This window comes from Phalacrocorax carbo, chromosome 5 (genome assembly GCF_963921805.1).
Source record: "Phalacrocorax carbo chromosome 5, bPhaCar2.1, whole genome shotgun sequence".
NCBI classification, from domain to species: Eukaryota; Metazoa; Chordata; class Aves; order Suliformes; family Phalacrocoracidae; genus Phalacrocorax; species Phalacrocorax carbo.
Window position 1 is genome coordinate 2,520,284 of NC_087517.1, and position 20,576 is coordinate 2,540,859.

General features: G+C 45.7%; 2 protein-coding genes across 3 annotated transcripts; both read left to right on the forward strand.

Annotated features, from left to right (window-relative positions):
- The first annotated feature begins 1,253 nt into the window (after positions 1-1,253).
- Positions 1,254-12,622, forward strand: NMI (N-myc and STAT interactor). The gene is made up of 10 exons (XM_064450951.1): positions 1,254-1,647; positions 3,615-3,665; positions 5,241-5,318; positions 5,600-5,758; positions 7,214-7,321; positions 8,972-9,134; positions 9,702-9,808; positions 9,918-10,110; positions 10,756-10,862; positions 11,833-12,622. The coding sequence occupies exons 2-10, from the start codon at positions 3,621-3,623 to the stop codon at positions 12,019-12,021; spliced, it is 1,149 nt and encodes a 382-aa protein (XP_064307021.1). The 5' UTR covers positions 1,254-1,647; positions 3,615-3,620; the 3' UTR covers positions 12,022-12,622.
- Positions 12,623-14,698: 2,076 nt separating this feature from the next.
- On the forward strand, positions 14,699-20,360 carry RBM43 (RNA binding motif protein 43). 2 transcript variants are annotated; one of them, XM_064450949.1, is made up of 4 exons: positions 14,699-15,221; positions 17,762-17,960; positions 18,455-18,549; positions 18,631-20,360. In XM_064450949.1, exons 1-4 carry the CDS (start codon positions 14,724-14,726, stop codon positions 19,369-19,371), a joined length of 1,533 nt encoding a protein of 510 aa, XP_064307019.1. In that variant the 5' UTR covers positions 14,699-14,723; the 3' UTR covers positions 19,372-20,360. The 2 variants fall into 2 exon arrangements, with proteins under 2 accessions (XP_064307019.1, XP_064307020.1); XM_064450950.1 differs by having other exon boundaries at positions 14,759-14,869.
- Positions 20,361-20,576: the final 216 nt, after the last annotated feature.

Consider the following 20,576-nt stretch of genomic DNA (forward strand, 5'->3'; position numbering starts at 1 on the left):
TCATGGAAATCTAAGCTTTCCTTTCCCTGAAGAAGCTCCTCCTTGCACGCTCTTTAGAAAATCAGTGCCCACTGGCTAACACAGCGAATGTTTGCAACTATAAGTCACCTCACACTAGCCCACATTTCATCACTTCTCTAAGCTGACTCACATGCACGCAGAAGCTCTCCTCCCCTTCTTTCCCTGTGCTGGCAGCAGCAGTTGTGGTCACAGATCTGAGAACCCACTGGCCAAAGACGGGGCATTTTTGTAGGGGGGAAATAGGAGGTAGTTGTCAGACTGGTGTTCCGATCCAAATCACCAAGCTCATGCTATGGCCGGCCAAAGGACTTGAAAAAACTCAGAGTCCTTAAACACTTAGAGCAGACTGGCATTGCCTATAGACTGCCCATCAGTGACTTTGTTGTCCAATTCTAGGTGCGTCTGCCATGGATCGTTTTTAAGAATGTATATACTGAAGGGTTTATAAATCAGCCATGTGCCTCTTGAAGGAGGATGAAGCCCTCTGCTTGATGAGAGATGGCTGCCACCTCCTGCCCCAGGGACTCACCTCATCCCCCTGACCCAAGATGGTGGTGGGCTTCCTCCAAGGTGCTGATGGGCTCCCTCCAAGGTGCTGATGGGCTCCCCCCAAGGTGGTGGTGGGCTGCATCCAAGGTGGTGGTGGGCTGCCACCCTGAGGAAAGGGCCGTGTGGCCATCGCCTGCTGTGGTTTTTCCAGAGTTTTTCCAGAAATTATTTTTTTGAATAGGGCATCTCCACCAGTGAAGGGTCTTTCTGTCACTGACATGTTTTATGCTTTTTGCCACAGCCTGGCAAAGAAGGAAGGCCTATTCCCTATAATCCAAACACGTAATCCCAGAGAATGTGGTCTAAAACAAACACATTCATCAGAATCAGCTTGAGGACACCAAGTCTTAACCACTTTACTTCACAGAAGAATCCTAAGGCCAAACCAGAAGCTTCCAGCCACGTTAGGAGATGGTGAAAAGGGGGCGAAAGGGGCGGTGATGGCCGACACGAAGCCTTCGCGCCTTCCCTGAAGGTGCACCATCGAGTGGCCTTTCCCAGCCCACCCGCTCCCTCCCTTTTCTGGGATTTTCCCGTTTTTCTGTAGGAAAAGCACAGGCGGGTGCTGCCCAGGGGCTATTTACGGGGACGCCTCAGGGGTGCGGTGCCGAGGCCCCGTCGGCGGAGGGGTGGCGTGAGGCGCAGCCCGGCCGCCCCGCTCGGCCCCTCCGGCGGTGAGGGGAAGGCGGGACGGCGCCTCGCTGCCCTCCGCTGGGGCGGCGGCGCCACCTTCCTAAGGGGGATTTTGAGGAAGAGGAGCGGCGTGACCCGCGAGGAGCCGGGGCCGGGCACCCTGTCGCCGCCCCGGTGTGACAGGGACGGGGAGGGGACGGGGGGAGCCCCGCCAGCCTTTCCTCCGCCGGCGGGAAGCGAAAGCGAAAGCGGCCGCGGTGTCGGCGGGGAGCGGAGGAGTTGCGGGGAGCCCGGCTCCGAGCTGCGGACCGCGGCCCTCCGCAGGACCTGTCGCCGTACGGGGAGTGCGGGGCGCAACCGGTTCCCCCACTCCCCCCCCCCCCCCCCGCGGCGACCCGCGTCTGCGACCCCAGAAACGCGTCCGCTCCGGAGCTTTTCCCGTCTGTAAGTGGTGCGAGCCCCGGCTGGCCGCCGCAGCCCCGGGAGGCCGCCTGCCTGCCGCCCGCCCGGTGGCTGCGGGCGCTTGCCCGGCGGGGCAGCGGGCCGCGGGCCCTTCGTGGCGGCGGGGCTGGCGCGGCCTTCCCCGCAGCGCCTCCGGGGTGCAGGGGCCGCCCCGCACAGGAGGGGGTGACAGGGACCCGCTCCATGGCCTGTGCCCAGGAGGCGAGGGGCGAGCGCGGGCGGCCGGGTTGGGCTGCTGGAGCTTCGAGTGTGGGCATGAGACCTGTTTTCGGTACCCTGGACGACGCGAGGAAGCATAGCGGCGCGGGCGAGATGGGCCTCTTTGCTCCCGGCTGGGCTGGCCTGTGCAGAAGCCAAGATGTTTTTCAGTTATGCTGCTTTCACTTTCCTAAATCAGGAATCAGTACATAAATCAGTAAATTATGCGTATTTAACGCAAAGCAGAAAAGGATTACTCAGAATCCCAGAATGGTGGGGGTTGGAAGGGACCTCTGGGGCTCACCCCATCCCACCCCCTGCGTGAGCAGGCACCCCCAGAGCAGGGGGCACAGGGCCGCGTCCAGGCGGGGGGTGAATGTCTCCAGGGAAGGGACCCCACAGCCTCTCTGGGCAGCCTGTGCCCCTGCTCGGGCACCTGCACATGAAAGCAGGTTTTTCCTCATGTTCAGGTGGAACTTCCCGCGTTCCAGCTTGTGCCCGTTGCCCCTTGGCCTGGCGTTGGGCACCACTGAAAAGAGCCCAGTCCTATCGTCCTGACACCCACCCTTCAGATATTTATAAGCATTGATGAGATCCCCGCTCAGCCTTCTCCAGGCTGAACAAGCCCAGGTCTCTCAGCCTTTCCTCACAAGGGAGATGCTCCAGCCCCTGATCCCCTTGGCAGCTCTGCGCTGGCCTTGCTCGAGTAGTTCCACGTCCTTCTTAAACTGGGGAGCCCAGAACTGGACGCAGCACTGCAGATGTGGCCTCACTGGGGCAGAGCAGAGGGGGAGGAGAACCCCCCTCGCCCTGCTGGCCACGCTCCTTTTCGTGCACCCCAGGACACCGTTGGCCCCCTTGGCCCCAAGGGCCCGGTGCTGGCTCAGGGTCACCTCGCTGCCCCCCAGCACTCCCAGGTCCTTCTCAACAGAGCTGCTTTCCAATAGTTTAGCCCCCAGCCTGTGCTGGTGTGTGGGGTGGTTCCTCCCCAGGTGCAGGACTTTGCACTTGCTTTTGTTGAATTTCACGAGGTTTTAGATTCCTGGATCATTAACTAAAGATGGCCTCAATTGCAAGCCTCCTTGTTGAATGCAGCAGGTATGGTGGTGCTGGGTAAAAACCAAGGTCAAAATTTCCAGGTGAGACCATCAGAAATACCCAGCCGGGCCACCTGCTACCCGTGCCTTGATAGTTGTTAGTGAGCACCACTTAGAGAGCATCTAACCCGTGGTGTGAAGCCCTTGCACTGCCCTGGCACCCACAGGCTAGGTTTGCTTGGGAACCTGTGCGCCTTAGCACCTCTCTGTGGATCAGCGGCCCACGACCTTGTCTAAATTCTTTTTTATCTGCCTCTGCTAAATGTTGTGGCAACAGGTTTTAGATTTGACATTATCTGCTGTGTAAAGGAGGTGTTTTGTGTTAAGCAGGTTTAAGGGTTATATCTCTTAAGCACAGAGCATACAGGGTGTTAAGCATGTATATAATGGTAATCCAATAATGTAAAGGTAAGTATGTAACTTTCAGGACTGAAAAATTAAGTCGTGCAATGTAGAATTCCACATATATCTCTGGTTTTTATGCTTATTAAGGAAGGAGACTTCAGATATCGAATATATTTCACTTTTGCTTATAAAAAGATACAACATTTACACGTGAAAATTCTTTTAGCCCAGCACAGCTTCCGGTATCTCTTCTGCTGCGATGAAAACCTAATACTCACAATGTTGTAATTTTTTTTCCTGTTGCCTCAGGTTTCAATGGATTTAACAAGTGCCCCGCTACCTTTGTATGATAATGGTTTTGTAAGTATTTCCTGATGTGCTACCTGGAAAAAAATAATCTGTACTTGACAAGGGTATCTCTGAATGAAGGTTTGTGCTTGGACTGCTAGGACAGTGCTTCTGAAACTTCTTGCCTTTCCTTCTTCCATCCTTCAATACCATGGACGTTCCTCATTCCTGCTTCCTGTTTCCATAGGGCGAGTCTCATTTCAAAGCGTCCGCATTACAGGTTCCGTTACAATTTTCCTGTCCCGCCTCGCTTGCTCATCTGTCTCTTTGAAGATTTCTTAGGGGAATTTCCTTTTTCCTGGCACCTCCCTCGATTCAGTTCTTGCAGTGCAGCAAGTAGTTTGGATGGGACTTCCCCTGGGATTTCTTGTTTTCCTTGTTATTTTTTTTTTTCCTTCTTTCAGGTTGAAAACTGTCATCTTAGACCAGTTTTCAGTAAAATACAGGCATTCTTTCTTATCAGCTTCCAGCTGTGGTGTGTTCATCCTTCTGCTTTCCTGCACTCAATCCCTTGAGCAAAGGATTTTTTTTCTGGTTTTACGTTATACGCAGATGGGGATTTCCCTGTTGCTTAATAGGCATTTGAAACTGGACAAAGCATTGGAAAAAATTATTTTCTATTTTGTTGTTTTTAGGAAATACCCAGCATTACCAAGAGAATTGACAAGATTATCTAATTTAGACCTTTTCCATGCCTAAATTTCATGGTTCACATTCAAGTTTTATGTAATCTTAAGTAAAAGGGAGGGATTGTTTCAGCAGGTCTCTTTGGATTTTTTCTTTTTTTTCCTGCAGAATATTGCAGCCATAGAAACAAAACAGAACAGAGGAGATTTTCTCTCTTCTTGGGCTTTATCCAGCTGTAGTTTTCCTGTGCTTGTGAACTTCTGCCCTGAAGTACTTAAATTCTGAAATGCTTCTTTTATCACCTTCCACCTGCTTGTTGTTACCCTTTATTGTCCAGTGCCCCTGAGCTTGGAAGCATCCCATTTTGAAATTATTTTCTCATTCGGCTCGTTCTTCATACATTCTCTCAGAAGAACTGCTGAGAAAGCATATAGAGAAACATTTGTGGGTTTGAGGGGCTTAGTTCCTTGTGGACGAACATAGGCACAACTTGCTTTTATTATTTTTCAAAATATTAGCCTGTGAATATTTTCAGTTGGATAGCTAGCAAGTAATGATTACTGACCAGGATCCATTTTCTTAGCTTTTTGTCCTGTCCAGCCGTTAAAATAGTTCAATGATTTGGCTTAGGTGTCTGAATGCATTTTTAAAAAAACTTTGTGGTATATGCTATCCTCTGGCATGCAGATTTTAGGAAGATTTAATTACAAAATACAGTCGATCTCTCAAAATGTTTGACTCATCGCATAACTGGAGAAAAACAGCAAATGGGCACACAGGCAAAATATATGGGACTGTCATTAACGGACGCACATTGAAAACTACCATGGCAAAATGCTTTGTCCAGCTGCAGAGGGTTGTTTTTCTGTTACTCTGAAGACTCATTTGAACTGTTTGGTGTGTCGCAGTTATTGCCTAATGGAAGGGAAAACCTGTTTGTGCCTCTTCTTTTCTCTCCAGAGCATGATAGACACTGACCATTGTGGCACATCGAAAGATGAGATTGAAGGACTCAAAGAAGAACTGAAGAAATGGAAGGCAAGTTCTATAAATCACGTAGATGCATGGAAATTAGCTGCAAGATACCTGGAAGACCTTTAGTCTATCCTCCTAAAAGCAAATCAACTCTCCCCCAATTCTAACATGTTTGTCTAACTTGTTCTCTGTTCTTCAACATGCTTGTGTTGATCACAGTGGTGACTACGCTTGTAAGTGTAAGAGAAATATTTATCCAAAGTGTTAAATTCACATAAAGGGCTTACTTAAGGTTTTGTTTGCTCTTGTGGAAGAAAAAAAATATTTTTCTTTTTACTATCCAGGAAAGAATTGAAAGAGCTGAAAAAGCAAATACTCACCTGCTTTGCTGTAAATTAAGAGCTGAAGAAGAGTGTATTAAAGCAGAGGAGGAGCTGGTAAAGCTAAAGGACTTTCAAGAGGAACAGCGTAAGGGCAATATTAAATCTAGGAGCAACCGTGAGGTATGGAGAAGGCTTACTTACAGCTGCTATTATCTGGGGAGTTGTGATGGGGCTGTTGATTAGAGAAAATAAAAGTAATATTTCCTTTTCAGTTTAAACAGCTTTACCAGTTTGCAGACTGTATGACTAGAACGTTCTACACATAGTTTTTCAGTGGTAGACTAAGAACTGGTGCAATAAAATAAGTCTTATGGTAATGTTGGAAGAGTGAAGGCAAAACTCAGACCTATTTTGTACAGAAGACGAAGACTGACAAAGCCAGTCTTCCAAGACTCTCCACTAACAGATGAGCTTGTTTCGTGTGATGCCGATAAAATTGAATGGGTTGATTCCACTGCTTTGTCAACTCCCAGCCAGCCTTAAGACTAGCTTAAGACTTAACTCTTACAGCACCCAAGGGATTAGCATTTCTTAAGTGACAGTGAGCTCGGCAAGAGCCCGAAGCTGTTTGAAGAGGGCTCTTCTTACTACAGCTAGTTGGTGTGAGAACTAGTTGGTTCATGACCTCAGTGTGCCACGTGCCGTCATTGGTGCAGCAATAGGATAAGTTTCCATAGGCTGTCAAGGAGCGGTTTCAGTGGAGTTTTGCTTGGCCTGTAAATCACTGATGAGAAACTACGGCTTCAGTATTACAAGACATCAAAATATAATTAATAGGTTAAGTCCATTCAGGTTGGCATGAGTTTTTCTGAAAGTTGGATTTGGTTGTGCAATCATAAATATTGGGCTTTTATAGCCAGAAGAGGTCATTATCATCATCTGGCTTTTGCTTTACATTATCTTCAGCTGATGGGAACTGGTCTAAATGTCTCAAGTAGTTCATGACTTTAAAAGAGCCATCTTCTAATTGTGTATGGCTGGAGCTGACTACGCCTGCTGTGTTTCCTTCTCTTTCTGTTGTGTTCCCTGTCCAGGAAATACTGGATTTAGTTACATGGGCGTTACGCCCATTTAGGATTCACTGGTGTGGGGAAGTATGTGGCAGGCAGGAGGTTGAAGAGGTGTCCCAGAACTTTTCCTTCCTGAAGAAGAGGGAAGAGTGGCAGCGTGTCGGAAGCTGTCCTCGCCTGATAAACTTTTCAGAAAAGGGATAACAGTTCCTAAGATCACGAAAATAAAAATGTTTGTGTGGTGACATAGGTGCTGACCTTGCAGGTGTGAGGAACCGCCATAACCTTGGAAAGCGCTGTGCAATTTATGGTACACTGTATGTGGTTGGAAATGCTAATGCCTTGTTTCAAAAGTCCTCTTACTGTAATTTGCTTTGACTGAAACTGCTCCTCAATGAGTGAATTTACCTTGCGGATAGTTAAAGCTATGCAAAAAATGTGTCGTGCGTGGCTGTCATGTAGAATAATTAAAAGTTGAAACAGCTTCTAATGTCTACAGATTTTGCTGAAATATATTTTTGTCTTCATGTGTTTAATTTTGCATTTAATACTTTTTGGGCTGTAGGCAGAAGTCTTTTTACTAAGCCAAGAAAACGCTGAGTTGAAGAGAGAGATTGAAAAGCTCAAAGAAGAACTTGCAGAATGTAACGCAGTGCTTTCGCGGGATGGTCGGGTAAAGTTTTGCAAATATTTTGCAACTATTTTGCAATTTGTCTTTTCGAAGGGCACGTTTTTATTTTGTCAGTTCTAGACCGTTGGGGCCAGTTCAGCATTTGAACCTCTCTTGATTGCAATATAAAATATAGCTTGAAGTTTTATTTTCTTATTTTATCCGGCAAGATAATGCGAGGAAGGCTAAGGATATGGGAACAAATACAAGTGTGTGAGATACTGAAAATGTGAGAGGAGTGAAAAAAAGCAGAAAATTATTAAATGGAAGATACTGGAATGAAAAGTACACATAGCATTAGTAATTTTCAAGTACTCTTGTTATATTTCTTAGGTAAGAGGATGGAAGAAAGGGCAATTCTCAAGAAAGTGCATTATATGGCAAATGTAGCATTTATTTTAGCCTATATTGAGTTTGACTTGATTATAGCCTCTCTCATGTTACTCCAAATCAGCAATAACTCAGTTTGCAACCAGATAAATATTAGTGATGCTAAATAGTTTTAAACTCAGGATCCAAAGTGTCTTTTGCTGAAACTGCTGTGGATTCTGAGGTGTTCAGAAACTGGAACTTCTCTTGTGGAAATTTCAGCTTTTAAAAACCCATTTTTATTCTGAATTGGAACAAACCCAAATATTTTGGGGAGTTTACAGGAAAATTAAAACGGCGATCATTTGCTGTTTATACAGAGATTGAAACTTGATCCAAGTGTTACCTTGTTTAATGGTAACAATATTACAATATTAGCATTGGATTTCTAAATTATGCTTCTAAGTTTAGAAGATGTCAGTTAAATCCAGCCTCCTACACAGTCGTTGGACAGGGCAAGGCTCCTCTCGAAGGAGATTCAGTGTGAACAGGGGCCTACACCCAGGGTCTGAATTATCTTTAGGAAGAGTGTCTCTCTTTCCACTGGCGGTAGAGGGAATGGAAAGAAAGTGGGCTCATAGATAAGATGCTAGTTTAGAAGATAGGTGGCAGAAATGCTTTAATTACTCTGGTTATTTTATCTTGGCACAAACAGTATTATTCTTCTACACCGGGTTTTATTTTGAAATAGTTACGTAAAGGAGAAAAAAGACTTATCTGAGACTCCCTCAAGTCTTATCAAACAGCCTTTCCTAACCAACGTTTTCAGGAACAGTTTTAAAATATCCTAGCTCTAAAATTCTTGGATATTCTTGTCTACTTCACTAAGATGGCAACAGACAAGGCTGTTTATTAGCAGCCTTCCTGTTGCTGTAGAGCAGTGATGCAATTAGGCAAAAATAAATGGTAACACAAGTGACTTTGATACTTGCATTTTGCAAATTTTAGATACCAAAAGCATTCTGCTTCTGCAGGTGGAAACCCCTGTGGACTTCAGTTGAATTTTTATTGTATAAGGTCAAGTTTAAGTTCAAAGTTAATCAAGGAGGGGGGAAAAAACCTCACCTCATTGACTAAAATGCCAGGAATAGACAAGTACAACTAGTCAGTTTAGTTAGAAGAGTTATACCTGTTTTACCAGCCATGACTTCAATCTGCTTGACTGTTAAACTTTAAAAAGCCAAAATACATGTAGCACTTCAAGGAAAGACTACTGTTCATTCTTCTGTTCTGCAATAAATTACAGGAATGATTTTTTTCCCCATCTTGATTCTAAAATATTAGATTAAGAAAAAGGTAGCGGAAACGAAAGTGAAGTTCAGTCACATGGAAGACATGAAGGACGATTACCAAGATATGAATACTCACTGTGTTTTTGGGGTAACTACGAAAGTCCCATTCAGACTGAATCAAAACCAGGCACTGCTTACTTTTGAAGATGAAGAAGGTATGATGCATATTTTAAGTATAAAAATAATGTCTCCGACGTATTTCATTGCCAAAGGGAAAAGATTTACAAAAATATTTTAGATAAAAAAATCAACAACAGCCAAAGAAAGAACACAAAGAGAATCTTTCACTATTTTGATACCAGTCAGTAGAAAAAAATCTTGTAAGCACTCTGCATGTTGTCATTTCTTTCAGCTACGATCTAACATTGCTAACAGACATTCCCTGCACCTGGTAGTGATGTGGTTTTCATCCAGGGATGTTTTAAATTAAATACAAGAAGTCTGGTATTAATATTTGATACAGTGAGAGCATCTTTTGACAGCGTAAAGATTCTGCTATTCTAGAGATAGCATAATATTTTACCTGTTGCCTATAACCAGTGATATTTTATGGAAATAGACATGCCTGAAGACATGGATGGTGGGATCTGGTTGCGTAACTGCTATTTATTTCTTCTTTATTGATGCAAAAGGAGATTTTGCTTAAGATACTGGGGAATAGTTTGGATTTTATAATGATTAAACAAGTCTTTTCATATCTGAAAACTTGTGATTTTCCTTAGTTGCCCAGAGACTGATAAAAATGGGTAAGCATACTGTGAACCTGGATAACAAAACAGCAGATGTGACAGTGAGGCCTTTTACACTTGAAATGGGAATCAAATTTGAGGTAATGAACTGAAATATGAAACTATAACAATCTGAACTTGCAGTACTTAAAAAACTTCAGGTTCGGTTGTTTCGGGTGTTTTCAGTGCCCAAAAAATCTATTTTTTTAGCTCCATGTCACTATTTCTGGAAAGGCGATCAACGTTGCCGAAGTACCTGAGCTGTGCATTCCCGAAGACTGGATGAGAGATAAATTAGAGCTGAATTTCTACAAATCTGAACAGGGAGGAGGAGGAGAAGTAGAAAATGTGAGCTACGACAAGCACTCTAGAACAGCTGTTATTACGTTCCTCACACCTGGAGGTATCGTATGTAATCTTCTGTTAGCTAGATGCACAGCCCGCATTGCCCATTCTGCCTTACGTTCCATTCCATACTACATTCTGTGTAACTTCATCACTGAACGTAGCAAATTCCTCCCACGGGGAGTTAAGTAGATCAGGAAAAGCTGCGGGTTGACCCACACATCTGTAAATAAAGCAGTATTTCATCATACTCCTTTTTGATCAAACACGACCTGGTACACAGTTTGTGAGCTTTATCTCTCTCTTTGTCAAAAGCCTGTTTTTCCTTTGCGTCGCTAGCCACTTACATGGCAAAAAGAAAATGAGGAAAATGTGTTTGATTTTAGTTCTTGTTTCATGACAATGAAGTTAGACAGGCATTCAGATTGCCCAACTGTATGAAATTCTGTGAAGATCAGTGGAGCCACGTCCATTTAGAGCAGCTGCTTTAGATTTATTTCAGAAGCTTTTGTGGCTATTTAATTATTTTGCTTTTTTGGAAATGCCAAATGCACTTTTTTCTGCATGCATATGAAGAATCTACATCTATCATATATTACTTTCTGAACCCCTATAAGGAAGATTAGCCTGTCTTTGATATGCTTACAAAATGCATTTTAGATTCTATTACTCTTACTCGTGTTTCTCTCATTCTCTATTACAGCAGCCAACAGCTTTGTGAGATGTACTAAATATCCTTTCTTTGTAAATGGAAGCTGCTACAGGCTTTCTGTGTTCCCAAAAACCAACGTACGCTTGGAACAGTTTCAGGTAAAAGAATCTAGTCCAGGCTAACCCCTGAAGAGAACAGATGCGTGGGAAATAGGAGATACGGGCAGAATTTTCCATTCTGAGGGCTGCAGAAGCTTTTGTCTTATGCACTTTGTAAAACGTAATAGCGAGTGTGAGCCTGCAATATGCTGCTTTGCTGATAATCTTACGTTTTGCAGTGTGAAAGCTGTAATTTATTTTAAAAGGGAGTGCATGTCTTTCCTTGATCGAATTATATCATTACTTACCATAATGCCTGTGCTAGACAGGAGGCAGATACTGAATTGTTTGTGAAGCAGGTTAATAGCACACCCAACAACCTTCTTCCGAGTCACAAAGCACTGTCATGTTCATCCCTGATGAGAGGCCTTGTTGATAGTCTCAGCAGAGACCCTTGTTGTTCTGTGAAACATTTGCTCATTCATTGTTTTCATTCATTCACTCAACCCAAATAATGACTTCTTTTCCTGTAACGCTAGTCTGCTTGCTCATCATATTCTCACTGAAATTGTCTTTTACTCTGTATGAATAGATTGTAATCAAGTCAGCATTGTGTATATAATCAGGCCTTTCAATTAAAGCATTGACTTGAGTGTGTGTGTTTATGAGATACGACAGCGTTCTTTGCAGGTGCGTAGCATGTATTGGCACGGATTTTTATGGAGCGATGCTGTCTAGAGTCATCGGAGATCCCCAAATCCAGTGTGCGGGTGCGTTAAGGAGCGTAGGACGCGCCAGTTAAGGAGCCTAGGGGCGTTGCCTATTGCCCTCAGTAGTGTATGAGAGAGTTCACAACTCCTGCTGTTTTCAGTGACAGAAATATATCACACTGTCCAAAGTCTTAAAATGTAATCAAAGATCCCAGCCGTATCTCACCAAGGATATGATTATTTCCAGTATCTGTCAGTTCCTTTAGATGTACGTGCAACCACTGGAGTGTAATACAAGTTTGTTTTTCTTTCCTCAATAGCTCTACTGTGGGATTTCTAAGAAGACCATTCTGTTGAAAGGAATTCAAGAGATGGAAGACGATGAAGAAAGCATACAGGACATGATCGAAATTCATTTTCAAAAGCCTAGTAATAGCGGTGGGGAAATAGAGAGAATCAAATATGTATCAAAAGGAGGAGCATGGGTTTGTTTTGAGGAGGATACTTAGAATGCCATTTAGAAAACTGTAGATTGAACTCATGAAATTCTGAGGTTTTGCTTCATCAGAGGCATAGGAAGTTATGCGGACATTGTACTTTAATGTTCTGAAATTTATACTTGAAAAAGGGAACTACCTGTCCTTCTGATTTGGGTAATGGCACAGACTTTGTATGGAAATTCAGCAAAACGCATGGCGTGGTGTTCCAGAGGCCCCTGATTAAAGCCATGATAAAAGCCTTTACCAGGACTTGAAACTCAATCAAAGGTTGCTTTCTGCAAGTTTGCAGATTTTGTATCTTGCAAATTTTAGATAGGTCACATACTCCACTTTGGTTTGATCCACATGATCAAATTGGTGTTAAAATAGAAAAAGGGAAAGGCAGAGTGCAAAACCACCACACTTTAGAAGTGCCATAGCAGTAACACTGCTTTTAGCCGCCGAAATGCTGTTACTTCTCCTAGGATCTGACGCCAATTCTGCTGAGCTTCTCATAAGTAAATAGCCTGGTTTGTTGTTTGGTTTTAATTTGGTTTTACAATTACATTTTTCCTCATTTTTGTTCACGATTTTACTTACTTTAAAATATTACAGTTAAGAAGTGAGATGATTCTTTGTCTAAGAGATTGCTTTGTAACAATGCCGGGGAGGGAGTCTGGTGGTGACCGCTGTGTCTGAGGTATCTATTTTGTTCCGTGTGTCTGGCCAGGCTGCTGGCTCTGGGAGGGTACGTAGGGAGGGGTCATTGGAAAAAGGCATAAAGAGTTTAGGGCAGATCAATTTTTCAGCGTGCAAAGTCCCCCTTTTGCTTCCAGTTTACCCTTCCAGTTCTCATTCTAAAAACATCTTTGAAATAAAATGGAAATGCAAGGTCAGAGAAGGATTTATTTTCCAAAGAGAAATGTTCTTCTGCTGTCGTTTTTATTTGCTACCCTGTGGGGCTGAAGTGGTTTGGGCAACAACAATCTTAACTCCAAAGTAGCATGGGTCTAATGCTGAACTTCTTTCCCTAGTATTTGACGTTTTAGTATGCAGAAGGAGGACAATGCACCAAACTAGTGGAAGACGAGCACTGCAGATACAGCTGAGATATTTTTATTCTAGAGAAACTGGTAATAGGCAATAGATAGAGGGGAATATGGGAAATTAGAAGGCTGCTAGCATCACAGCTGAGTTTGGATTTACTATTGAGTGGGATACATGTGACTGTAGCACCTCTTACTGTTGAGCACATGCAAAGGCATGGATTGATTACCTGACAATTGTGAAATAATGAAAGAAAAAAAAAAAAGTAGTAGTACTGCAATATTTATGGAGATCATGTACTTTTGCATGTAACAGTCTTAAAATGTTGATAAGATGCCTTAAAAAGCAAGGGGATGGAAACCTGATGAAGGTTAAAAATGTCATTAATTTTAACTGTACCTCACTGAAAAATGTGGAGAAGTAAATCCTTAAAAAAGAAAAAAAAGTTTAAAATTCTCATGAGGCATCACAGTGTGTGGGAGTAGTGAGAAGCTACAGGTTTTACATACTTAAAATTAGATTTTAAGTAACATTATAAGACAATCAGTATTTGTAAATGGGTTTTCTCTCTGATTAATTGATGACACTGTTCAAGTTTTGAGGCAATAGTGGTGCCACATAAAGGCTGGAAAACCACTTTAAAGATGAAAAACAAGAATACAGAATTCAGGTGATGTTTCTATAAATGGCAATATCCTTTTTCCTACCTAGTGGAGTAAATTTATCTTTGACTGGAACTTTGAAGAACAGCTGTGACTTTTTTATACCTGTACTACATGCAAGTACTTCACACCTTGATAGCCGCGGCTTCCAGCATGAGCTGAACCTCCATGTCCAATCAGTCTGACAGCCCTGGCATGGGACCCTGGGGATGCTGCAGCAGCTGTACGCGTGCAGTGCCACCTTTGGGGTGCCGTGTCCGTGCGTGGGACCCTGGGGATGCCGCAGCAGCTGTACGCGTGCAGTGTCACCTTTGGGGTGCCGTGTCCGGGCGGGGGACCCTGGGGATGCTGCAGCAGCTGTACGCGTGCAGCGTCACCTTTGGGGTGCCGTGTCCGTGTGTGGGACCCTGGGGATGCCGCAGCAGCTGTACGCGTGCAGTGTCACCTTTGGGGTGCCGTGTCCGGGCGGGGGACCCTGGGGATGCTGCAGCAGCTGTACGCGTGCAGTGTCACCTTTGGGGTGCCGTGTCCGGGCGGGGGACCCTGGGGATGCTGCAGCAGCTGTACGCGTGCAGTGTCACCTTTGGGGTGCCGTCCGTGCGTGGGACCCTGGGGATGCCGCAGCAGCTGTACGTGTACAGTGCCACCTTTGGGGTGCCATGTCCGTGCGTGGGACCCTGGGGATGCTGCAGCAGCTGTACGCGTGCAGTGCCACCTTTGGGGTGCCGTGTCCGGGCGGGGGACCCTGGGGATGCTGCAGCAGCTGTACGCGTGCAGTGTCACCTTTGGGGTGCCGTGTCCACGCGTGGGACCCTGGGGATGCCGCAGGAGCTGTATGGGTTCAGTGCCCCCTTTGGGGTGCCGTGTCCATGCGTGGGACCCTGGGGATGCTGCAGCAGCTGTACGCGTGCAGTGCCACCTTTGGGGTGCCGTGTCCGTGCGTGGGACCCTGGGGATGCCGCGGCAGCTGTACGGGTTCGGTGCAGCCTTTGGGGTGCCGTGTCCGTGCGTGGGACCCTGGGGATGCCGCGGCAGCTGTACGGGTTCGGTGCAGCCTTTGGGGTGCCGTGTCCATGTGCGTGCGTGGGCCTTGCCGTGCGGGGAGCCGGCTCCTACAGCCCTCCGCTGAGGGGAGAGCGTGGAGCTGGGTTAAGGGCAAGCAAAACCAGGTACGCCAGCCGTGGCGGGGAGCCTTGCGAGGCAGCGGCGCTGGATTTCGGGGAGCCTCCACCCATTTCTTGCGAAAACCGGGGTGTTGCTTCTTGCGGGGCGGGAGGCGGCGCGGGGGAGGCCCCCCCCGTGTCCGTGGCGTCCGTGTCCCCTCCCGCGGCGGGGCTCCCGGAACGCAGGGCCCACCGTTTCTCTTTCGGTTTCCCGGCCGGGCCGGGGCAGGCCGAGCCCCCGCCGCTCGCTCGGCAGCTGCCCCCGGTGGCGGGACGGGAGGTGCTCGGGGGGCGGCCGCCCTCCGCCCGCTCCCCCGGAGGCCGGAGGAAGCCTCAGCTCGGCGGAGCGGCCGCCATGGCAAGTGCCTGCGGCGGGGCGCGAAGCGGGGGGGGGGACACGGGAACACAGCGGGCGGCCGGGCCGTGAGGGGAGCGCGGCGGCCCGCCCAGGGGAACCGCCGGTTCCCGCCGCGGGGTTTCCGGGAGGAGCGGGGGCGCCGAGGCCGGGTCGGGGGGGGGGGAGACCCGGTTCTTCGCGTCGCCGGAGCCCCCTCCCAGCGGCGCTGCCCGGGCCGGCGGGAGCGGGGTGGGAGGCGCGGCCTTCGCCGCCGCCGCTCCTTGAAGCGTCGGGGGGTTAAAAGTAACGGCGACATGAAGGAAACGAGTGAATCGCGTCCGTCCCTCGCTCGGTTCCTGCGCCGAAGAAACACTCGGTGCGCAGGCAGCAGCACCGCCTGCCCCGGCCCTCCGCTTGGGGGTAGCAACAGGTCCGATTTCCCTCTCGCTAGTACTAATATTTCATAAAATCGTAGAAAGGTTTAGGTTGGAAGCGACCCCCAAAGCCCATCCAGTCCAACCCCCCTGCAGTGAGCAGGGACATCTTCAACTAGACCCGGTTGCTCAGAGCCCTGTCCTGCCTGGCCTTGAATGGTTCCAGGGATGGGGTATCGACCACCTCTTGGGGCAACCCCTTCCCAGGCTTCACCATCCTCACTGTAAAAACTTTCTTCCTTATATCCAGTCTAAATCTCCCCTCCTTTAGTTTAAAACCATCACCCCTTGTCCTGTCACAGCAGGCCTTGCTAAAGAGGTTGCCCCCATCCTTCCTATAGTCCCCCTTTAAGCGCTGAAAGGCCGCAATAAGGTCTCCCCGCAGCCTTCTCCAGGCTGAACAACGCCAGCTCTCTCAGCCTGTCTTCGTAGGAGAGCTGCTCCAGCCCTCTGGAGTTTTTTTAACCCCCTTCAGTTTTTTTAAGAACAGTGAGAACCGACAAGGTCTATGGGTAAGTTTTCCTATCCCATCTCTTGGCAGCGTTGGTCTGTGTAACACGTTTGCCAGGGAACAGCAAGCGCGTGGACGAGCGGCCAGCGTTGCGGGGCTCCTCTCCCTTATCCGCCCGTCGCTCCGTGTGTCTGTCCAGCCACAGCCGCCGAACGCAGGCTCGTCTTACAAGCGATTCAGCGCAAACGAACTATGTTCATAGGATTTTTTTTTCTTCTAACCCCAATAGTAGGCATGAGGGTTGCTCCAAAATACCAGCTGGCAAGGTGTGAGATGCTGTCTGGCAGCTGAGCGCTCCCGCTCCCGCACGGGCTGCATCGGCGTGAGAAAATCCTGCATAAAACTCCGTCAGTCTTGGAAGCACGCTGTTTGTATTCTCTTCACGTTGTCTCATTAGTGCAGAAACTTGCTTTCGCAGGAACGTTACCTCCAAAATAATTGCCTAATATAATTAAAGCGCCTGGCTCTTTAAATTTGATGGGCAATAAAAAAAGGCCTCATGTCTTCATGAATTAAAAGCTTGCATGGTTGCACAGTCTCACTGAGTCTGTCTCCTCGGAAGCGCTGCGGTGGTGGTCCACAAGGCTTTGGATGCACGTCAACGAAGCGTTCGCCCCCGGCGGTGCATTCTGCAGGCTTTGTAACTGCTGTGCTGGCCCTAATGTTTTATGCAGCCCAGGTCCAGAAGAAACTTTGTGAGAGAAGTCTAAAGAATTTAGATGGAGGGAGTGACCTCGCGTACAGTCACACTAAAGTTATTGACAGTTTGTTCCCGTGAGCGTTGCCATGCAGATAGACTAAATTATTTTTTTCTTCCAAAAAGTCAATGAACTGTTACAACATTTACTCAGCGTTCCACCATTTGCAGTAATTTTGCTGTGATATTCCCAGTGAAATATTACTGTTTATGCCTGTGTAGTAGGAATGGAAGGAAAATATGCCTTTCTTAACGAGACATGGATGTAAATCCTATTTAGGATGGGTTTCATGTTTGCAGCATTGGGAGGTTTGGCTCTGATGAAAATCATGTGTGTAGTTAGTTGTTTTACACACTGCGAGTCTCCGATGACTGGAATTATGTTCTTCCAATTTAGCAAGGTTATCCATTTAGCAAGTGGAGAGATGAGTCAGAGCGCAACGCTAGATCCCAGCTCTCATGAATTTAACAAGTGAGGACAGTCTGAATCTGACCCTTTCACCCTGGAAAGACAATCCTTACTGAACAGTATGTGCAATTAAAATTTTTCACTCTCTTCAAATTTTTAATATTAGAATTGGAGCAAACAACCTTATCAGTGTGACACAGACCTTTCATTTGAGAAGCTGTTAAATTTAGATATAATTTTTACTGGTCTAAGAAAACAAGATACCGAGAGGGTGTAAATTACACTTAAAGAGTCAGGCCATTTTTTACTGCATAGTAATGTAAAGGTGCCGGAGGGAGCCTGGCGCTCACCGAGATCTGATTCGGCAGGTTGTCTTAATTAGCTACTAAACGCGCGTGTTGTCTGTGCGAAAGGGAGTCCCCTCAGCGACCAGGGAGGCTCTGGGTAACCTCTGCGGGAGGTCACGCTGGTACTCCTTGCGTTTATGGTGTGCCCTGTCTCTGTGCGCAGGCAACAGGACAAGCTGCTAAATCAGCACGGACAGTTGTCATCGCTGGTGTTCCAGATGGCCTTCTGCCCGATGATGTCATGACTGACATACTGATGATTCATTTCCAAATGTCAAAGAATAACGGGGGAGATGTGGAAGAAGTAAAGTATCCTGTAATGAAAAAAGGAGTTGCATATGTTACTTTTGAAGATCAAGAAGGTATTTAGATTAATATTATTTAGATTAATGTTAACCCTAAAGCAAATGACTTTATACTGTTTCCTGGTACTAGGATTTTATAGAACTGGGAGGCTAACACCTCTCTTTTAGCCAGTCAGAGTTTTAGGATTTTATTTCTGCTCAGTGAAGACGTGACTCTGAACAGGCTTTGTTCAAAGCGTTTGTTGTGTTTGTTTTCAGGAATAAACTTTTACCACGTGTAACAGAGATGATTTTTGTAGTCAGGCCTTTGATAAAAATTCTCTGCCAATTAATGTTCTAAGAAGACGGGCTTCTGTCTCACTTTGAACAGTTTTGACTAATACATAAAATACTAGGCAAGAGTATTGAATCTCTTCATACCTGTGTGTGTGTGTGTGTGAGATTGCTAGGGAAAGCATCAAGAGAAAAACACGCGTGAAATGTTCCGCCATTGGACTGGCAATGGCACATCCTCTTACTGTGCAGCGTTCTCTTACTGGCTTTCTCTTTAGTTGTAGAGAGTGTTCTAAAGAAGGATGAACATCGACTAGAAGACAGGAGGTTGCACAGATCCTATCCACTGAAAGTAACCCGTTACTGTGAAAATGTAAGCTCATTCATAATTTATCTAGTTGTACTTCCATCGCTGTGTTAACCAGTACTTAATTTCTCTAATTCAAAATTCTAGGTCTTCAGCTCTGTCACATCTGTCCTCAATATGTCTATTTTCAAAGATCAATTTGTTTTAGAAGATCTGATACAAGAATTTAAACAGAAGAGTACAGCTTTGAGGTTTGGTCCTTTGGAATCCAATGGGCATATTTCTGTTCAAGGGTCATTTCCAGCCATCAATTTGCTAAGAGACTTTCTCTTACTAAAAGCAAAATCCCTTCCAGAGAAGGACAAAAGAGAAGACAGTAAGTCCCGTCAGAATCCAAGGAGGAGGCTACAGCAACGCAGACCTACCACGGAGACGAGTGATTCCGTTCATGATGCAGATGGGGGAAAACAAGTGGTTGTTCTTGACACGGATGTATATCACTACATGAAGTACTTTTTTCCCTGGACATTCCTAGCAAGTGATGGTATTGTAATTTCTGGTGTCACTGATGGTGGTATAACTACAGTACATATTGAGAATACTGGAAGTAGGTCTGATAGATGGGCATTAAGAGTCAAAGAGAAAATCGAAAAACAGTCTATGGAACTCCATAATGTTTTACGTAAAGAAAGGATCTACTTCAAAGACCGCTTCAGAGAGGAAAAGTGGAGGTGTAAATGGGTGTGTGAAAGACTAAAACTCCGTTACCCTTCTGTTTTGATCATTCCTTATGATACTCACATTGATGTTATAGGAAAATCTTCTGAGACTTTTGAATTTACAAATGAGGTGAGCAATGAGATTCAGAGCCTGTTTCAAACCAGGTAGAAAGTTAGTGTTCATGTTCTTTACACATTGTACTTCTCATACAGACTGTACTGGTGCAACCTGTGCACCGCTGTGACACTGCAGGTCTGTCGCCTGCCTCCTGCTCACAGGCTGGGAAGTCTCCATGTGAGGCTGAACAAGCCCATTCCCCTCAAATACCAAATTAAGTTCAGACCAGATCTCTGTATCTCTCGTGAGCTTAGGGATGGAAGAAGTTAGGCCTCTCCTCTGCGGATAGAGCTGCCTTTTTCCTTCTGTTAGGTGCATTCTGGGCACACACACACTCATTCTGTCTTGCTGTCAGGGTGCAGATGATGAGAAAAGAGAATTTTTTTGAAGAGTTCTTGTTAGCATAAGTCAGACTGACAGAGCTGGGTGAGCCAACATGATACAAAATATTGTGCTGAAGTTGAGTTATGTTTCTCTGTGCAAGGAGTTGACCACAGAAAACAGGAATGGTGGTCTTTTTCTGTTGCCTTTATCTGCAGAAGGAAGTTCTCATCATGGAGATACATGAAGAAGGTAGAGCTTTGACCCTTGAGGCATGGAATGCTTACTAGATTTACAGGCTTGTTGTGTCCTGAGAAGGACCTTAGAGGATGGCATTGGAAGTTCTTGACAGTAGAAAATAAGCTAGTTTGTTTTCATAGGAGCAATAATGTGTTTTTTTTTCCCCAGCTGTAACGGCATCTGCAGCATCCTTTGACGACAGTTTATTTAGACGTGAAGGTAGATCCCAAATTTTGATGTAAAAATCTTGGGGCATTTAGACCTTTGAATCATATCTGTGTATGCAAATCTGTTTCTATATCCATTACAAGGGTCCAAACACCCATCGTAATTTAGGCTTTTTATAACACCAATCTAGAAAATAACTTGTATTTTGTGATATCAGTGTGCTCAGAACACTTTGCTAAAACATACAGAGCATCGGCTCTTTTGTTCTACGTGCAGATTTTTATGCCATTAAAGAAATGAGTTGTACAAAATATCGTGTCCGTGTTCTTTTAACCAAATCCCAGGCTTTTGGTTGGAAGCCCAAACCTAGAGCCTAAGAAATGCTTTAGGCATTTTCTTGTCACGACTGATTATCCATTGCAATTATGCCAGCGAAAGATAAAGTTGTTAAACCAGTGTGAATGCTGTGTATTAAAATATACTGTCAAAGTGTGAAGATGGTGAGCTTAAGTACTATGCTGAACTGG